The 6,356-nt window shown below is 36.1% G+C and overlaps 1 protein-coding gene across 1 annotated transcript; it reads right to left on the bottom strand.

Annotated features, from left to right (window-relative positions):
* Positions 1-45: 45 nt before the first annotated feature.
* On the bottom strand, positions 46-5,935 carry LOC111785729 (sister chromatid cohesion protein SCC4-like). Its single transcript, XM_023666111.1, has 7 exons — positions 5,329-5,935; positions 5,092-5,243; positions 4,807-4,952; positions 2,759-2,797; positions 1,873-1,994; positions 942-1,088; positions 46-831 (listed from the first exon to the last, which is right to left on the bottom strand). Exons 1-7 carry the CDS (start codon positions 5,539-5,541, stop codon positions 529-531), a joined length of 1,122 nt encoding a protein of 373 aa, XP_023521879.1. The 5' UTR covers positions 5,542-5,935; the 3' UTR covers positions 46-528.
* Between the last annotated feature and the right edge of the window lie 421 nt (positions 5,936-6,356).

The following is a 6,356-nucleotide window of genomic DNA, read 5'->3' as shown; positions in this document are numbered from 1 at the left end:
CATCCCAATAATTGAACACATATCCATTAGGCAGTGAAACCACCCAATAGAGATATGAACAAGTGATTTTAAAGGGAGAACTTCCCCACCATATGGCATACCAAAAAAGATTTGTTTGCCATTGCTAAGCTTGGAAAAAGCTAGATCTTCAACGAGTATCCAATGTTTCGATATGCAAATGCTAGACCCCTGATTGACCACACGTATGCTAGGAAGGGAAAAGAGGTATTTTGCAGTATGTAGTTGGTTAGTGGGGGCGTTTGATCATGTGTGTACAGTATGCCAAGGTCGACTGCCATTTTCTACGTAAGAAAATACAGCAAGGTTTGATATCCACATGATACATGAAGAATGGAGAACAATTAGGAGATATCTTCATGAAAGCATTAAATATAGCACGGTCATGATTAGCATATATGCTTTAACTTGAGGTGGAGAGTTATCGGGCTTATATTAGTAAAGTTGTATTATTGTAAATATCTTAGACACGTTGTCTTTTACCGTCTTTTTACTTTTCTACGCCTTTATTCACTTAAATATTATAGGCATGTTTTTCATGTAGTTTTCTTTTTTTAACAGCATCTTCTTATTGTAGTTCTTTTTGTTACCCTTTAAGCACTCTTCTTTCTTGTACTTCATCTCTTTTAGCAGTCCGAACGAAAAAAAAAAAAAAAACAAACAAACATAGACGCATGTATATTTCATCTCGTATATAAACGCTGTAATAAGAAAAGGTGTTACCTGTGTAGATGATTCAGCATCGCCAATGCAGATATAAGAGACAGCTGCATAAACTCGGCACATTGCTTGAATTGATTTGCTCTCTGATAGCTGTATAATCATGCAAGAGACTTAACAAAATTTGACACTAACAACAAACCATAAACTTCTTGAGCAGTATCGCGATCGTGGAAACTAAAATTGCGAGAACGTACGAATACCTTTGCGGCTTCAATATAATGGAAGGTTGCTTCATGGTAACAACCGACGTAATGAGAATACTGGCCTCTAAGCATCTCAATCATACTCTCACATGCCTGTAAAATTGTAGGGAAGCGCACGAACCAATTCTTCATCTGTACCAAGGCCTACGCAATACAATACAGGTATTTAGATGAATCAGGCAACAATCAACTGAGAAGGAGGCAAACATCGGATTTTTGAAACACACAAATAACATACTGATGGCATTAAAACAAAGCCTGGAAGTTTCTGCTGGAGAAAATCAGCAGTATTAAGGCCGCTGTTTTCCAGTCCAGACTCAAATCTTGAATAGAATAGCCAGCAAACTGTTGAGAAAGATAACAGCAAGAAGAAGCCTTGGGACAAACCCAACTGAAACGATCTAACTAAGGGAAACGCTTGTCGTGGAAGATCTTTAGATTTCTTTCAAACCATGGTTTAGAAAGATGAGACTTGACAATAACGACCAAGCGTTCTTGAGCAAAAGAAAATTTTGCACAAAGCTGCCATCGGCACATTACGCTGGCCATGAGTGCTAAACAAAGCCCTGGAACCAATTTTTATGAGCTGGTGATCGTATTTCTTTATTTTGGTTAAACATTTGTATCAGCAAAAGAAAAGGTTATTCCTATATACCCTAGTTATCAAATTCTGAAGCTAACAAAACAAACTCCAACAAAACCACAAGCAAAATACAGCTAACGAACATCAGCATACATCATTTGGAGATACTTCTTGCAACACAAGTGAAAAGTGTATGCTAGGCTTTATGAAAGAGTGATATAAGGCCACAAGCAAAAGCAAAGACTTAACTCAACACGTGCACAAATGGATAGTGAGACAGAGCTGACACGGAACACAATTGAAAAGAAGTGCAAGAATGGATGAATAAAATTTACTAGTCCTTACCTCTTGTGCCTCAACAAATTCAGAACGCGTCAGCTCGATGGCTACTTTGTTTTCAAGAAGCTGCATAAGAAGCATTAAATAAACGCCAGCCATCCATATGGCAGAGTGTTGCAAACTGACTTCTGCTAGACACACAGTTCCAGAGTTAATTATATATATATATATATATATTTTCTTTTTACAATATGAAACTGTGCACGGTAAATAACCAAAAGCAGTAAAAGATGAAAATATGGAATTATGTGGTGGTTGAGAAATATATTACAACATTTTGCTTCGATAAGATATTTTTCAAAGCTATTTCAATAATCAACTTGGACATGAAGTAATTGTGCAAATATTGTTCTCTCAGCCCTCAGGTAGCACTGAAACAAGCTTAAATTGGTAATAATTTTTTTTTAACCCTGACAGGTTGTCAGTAAAATAATTAACAGACCAATCAAATTTTAATGAGATAAATACAAGCCTAACTTATTCGCAATGACTAAACTTCGAGATTAGTTTCAATTACACTCGTATCATTTAAAAACCCCTAAACTTTGAAATTTTTCATTTTACACTAACTTTGAAATAGGAATAAAAATTATGTACATGATATTTACAGCTACATAGAAGATTAAAATTATTCTTACCATTTATTTCAACTCAAAAGAATCATTAAAATCATTTATGTAACCCATTTGTACATGTTAGCTCAAGTCAATTCATGTGTGCATTCTAATTTTTACATATTGATCGTTGCATCAATTTCCTTATTTTAATGAAAAACTTAAGTTCAAAGGTAAAACTGAAAATTTTCAAAGTCTAAGAGTATAATTAAAACGTATCCCAAAGTTCAACACTAAGAAGCAGAAGTATGGACAATATTCCAACGTCCAAGTCTTACCTCTCATACCATCAGTTATCCCAAGCTTCACCAACTCCTCTGCAAGAAACATATCATTTCTTCAATGTCAAAATCAGTTCAAACTAAATTTCTATAAGCATAATAGAGTTACCGAAGAACTCAATTTGAAAAAAAAAAAAAAAACAAAGAGTTTTAGTCTAATCATTGTACTTCCAAAACTGAAATGTCGGAAACATCAGGTATGAAGCTAATTGAGGGGCCGCCTCAGTTCATTCTCTTGGTTTTTCGTAAGTCAGTTGAAAAGATCTAAAAGATTACAAAAATAAAAAAGACGATCTCTTAATTTAATAATTAGGAGGCTACACTAACTTTGAAAATAATTTAACACAGGGTAAGACGAGAATTCTGCCACTTTGTGATAGCTATGGAAGCTTAACAAAAAGCTCTCCCATTAGAGTTAATCAAACGACAAATTTATATTCAGTAGTAGTTAAAGCATGAACATTTAGTTTACAAACGCTACTTCCACCTATGAGCTTCTTTGTTTTCCTGTCTACTTTTTACCGAGTTTTTAAAAACCAAGCCAAGCTTTGAAAACTAAAGAAACATATATAGTTTTTAAAAACTTGTCTTTGTTTTTAAAGTTTAGCTAGGAATTCAAATGTGTTAGCAAGAATTGTGAGAAACTTACTATAGAAATCGAGAGAAAGTAGGCATAGTTTTTAAAACTAAAAACTAAAACCGGAATGGTTATCAAACGGGGCCTAAATTTTCTTTAATAAATTTCACTAGTGAATGGAGGTAAAGATAATTCAAGGAAATTTATTCAAGAGATCCAACCAAAAAGGACTACCCTAGATTAAAAGAAAAAATTTAAACTTATAATAACAGAAACTGAAAAGGAACCCAGATTTTACTTTGCAGAAACCTCAAGAGTAAAAGATCCCTTTAAAGGAAGTTCCATTAAAGAAGGAGATTTCAATCAAGATAAGACCTAGAGAGTAATAACAAAAAAGCTTCGTCATCGACGTCCAAAGAGAAACATTGAACCTCATCAAAGACCATACCTCAAAAGGATCCCTCTCGACTCCCTAAAGATTCTATTGTTCCTCTCAGCCCAAAAACCCCGCAGCTGAGAACACAACCCCGCTTGCCATAAAAAACCTCCCATTCTCACAAAAAAAACTTCTTGATCATCTCTCCAAAACATCTATGTTTGACAGACAAATAAACAAACACCTCAAAGAAAATATCCCAGACAGACCACACGAAACCGCATCTCCACAAGATATGATCCAGATCTTCCTCCGTGTTCTGATAGAGAACGCATCAAAACGGACCAACCAATGAAGGCATCTTCATTATAAGTCTATCAAGAGTATTCACTCTTCCATGGATAATTTGCCAAGTGAAAAACTTGACCTTCTTTGGTACTTTTAACTTTCCACATATGAGAAGAACTCACAAAGAATAAAGGTATTCATCCAAAGAAAGAACGAGCTACAAGAAAAGCCCTCAGATGAACTAAGACTCCAACAACGAAAATTCCTCCTTCCATGCCTAAACTCGACCTCTTCAATCTAAGAAAGAAGAGTCAAGACATCCGTCAGCCTCGCAATTTGACAATGCACGACAGAACCCAAACGAAAAAGGAAGGGAACTCCCATCAAAAGACAAAACATTGGCCACCGAACAAACTAAGAAACATGAAGTAGAGGGGAAAATCCCCCACCCACTTAAATTCCTAAAAATACGGTTCCTTCCCATCACCCACCACACAAAGAATTAAATCAGTAAAAGAAGAGAGCTCCAAGCCTATTTCTTTCCAAGGATCATTAAGAGTACCTTTGACCCGACCATACAACCACTCAGACGAAAGAGGATCATATTAACTCACAATGATCCTACACCAATGGGAATTACACTCAAGAGGGAACTACCAAAGCTATTTAGCTAACAGCGTTCTGTTACGAACCCGAAGATTCCCAAATCAATGCCACTCAAAAATCGAATAAATGACAAGAAAATGCACTTCCAGAAGAACACAGATACACGGGCAATGAGCACAAAAACATAAACTTAGGTACCAACCTGCAGTTCTGGATAGCATATCTCAACTGAAAATATGTATCCCGACTCCAATGCAGCAATCGAATTTTGATAGTCTCCTTCAATGATCAAAGCATTTGCTAGCTGTGAATTGAAGTTGCAAGACCATAGCTTCACTGACAGCCTTAAATGGATGCAATAAGAAAACAACCAATAAGGAAAATCGATAAAGTAACACTAAGGTAGCAGGATAATCCATTATTACCAACGCTATGTTACTTAAGTGAAAGAAATGAAAGAACAGAAATAGGCTGAGTGCTCACTCATGGCCAGCAGAATTGGTGAGATCAAGACCCTTATAAAGAATCTGTTTCTGGGGAGGAATAGCCCCAACGAGATGATAACACTGGCTTAACAAGCTATAAGCCCGGCATTTCAATTCAAAGCATGATGGAATAGACTTCAATAACAATTGCTGCCGCGAAAACAAAACAAAAAACCATCACTCTACATCGTTATAGTATGAAGAACTACGAGTAAGAAAGAAAACGTTAACATACAGAACGCTCAAGATGAGATTTGGCATGATTAACGTTGTGCGAATGGGTGAGTAAAAGAGTAGCAATTCGAAGTCGAGTCTTGACTTCAACGACTGGAAAGAACGACACGGAACTCTGACATATAGCTTCTAAACACTTTATTGCCTTCCCTAATTCCCCTTTCTTCTCGTGATAATCTGCTAGCCTCCACAATCCCTCCGCCACTGCTTCCATATCATGAAATGAGCCGCCGCAAATCGAAAGAGATTCTTTACAGCAGCGGCATCAATGAAATCGCTGCCAATTTATCGTCGGTGCGGAGAGTAAACTAATTACAGTAACAAGAATCTCAAAAGATATTGTTCATACCAAATTACTGGAAATCGAACATCGGCTATGTCGATGAATCTTCTTCAAACTAATCTGCTTCAATTTCAGCTTCGATTTCGCGTTGGGAACTGAAATGGCTACACTTTTCCCAGCTTCTCCCAGGATCCCTTGAATTTGCAATAGAATTTTCCTTGTTCAACTTCACAGGATTCTGACCAACATACAGAAACTCCGATGATGCTCGGTACGAATTTCCGGTTTTTTGTACGGTGACCTAAAAATTTAGCCCAAATTATGAGATTTTTGTCTTTTAAAACAAAANATTTGCAATAGAATTTTCCTTGTTCAACTTCACAGGATTCTGACCAACATACAGAAACTCCGATGATGCTCGGTACGAATTTCCGGTTTTTTGTACGGTGACCTAAAAATTTAGCCCAAATTATGAGATTTTTGTCTTTTAAAACAAAATTTTTAAAATCTTTTTGTTAAGGTTATATGTTTTTTTTCCAACCTTAGAACAAATGTTTTAAACAAAAATGGGTGATCTGTTCTTCGAGTTCAATTACATCGAAAAACGACTTCTAAACCTTCTTACGGTCATTGTTAGTGATTCTAAGTTTATCACTTCAATCTGGAGTTTTTAGTTGGATAAAACTCAGTGATCGATTAATAAGTTATAATTTATGGACTCTATTATGAATTTCTGACCACGTTCT

Source organism: Cucurbita pepo, unplaced genomic scaffold (genome assembly GCF_002806865.2).
Source record: "Cucurbita pepo subsp. pepo cultivar mu-cu-16 unplaced genomic scaffold, ASM280686v2 Cp4.1_scaffold000681, whole genome shotgun sequence".
NCBI classification, from domain to species: Eukaryota; Viridiplantae; Streptophyta; class Magnoliopsida; order Cucurbitales; family Cucurbitaceae; genus Cucurbita; species Cucurbita pepo.
This window is presented reverse-complemented; position numbering and strand designations above follow the sequence as displayed.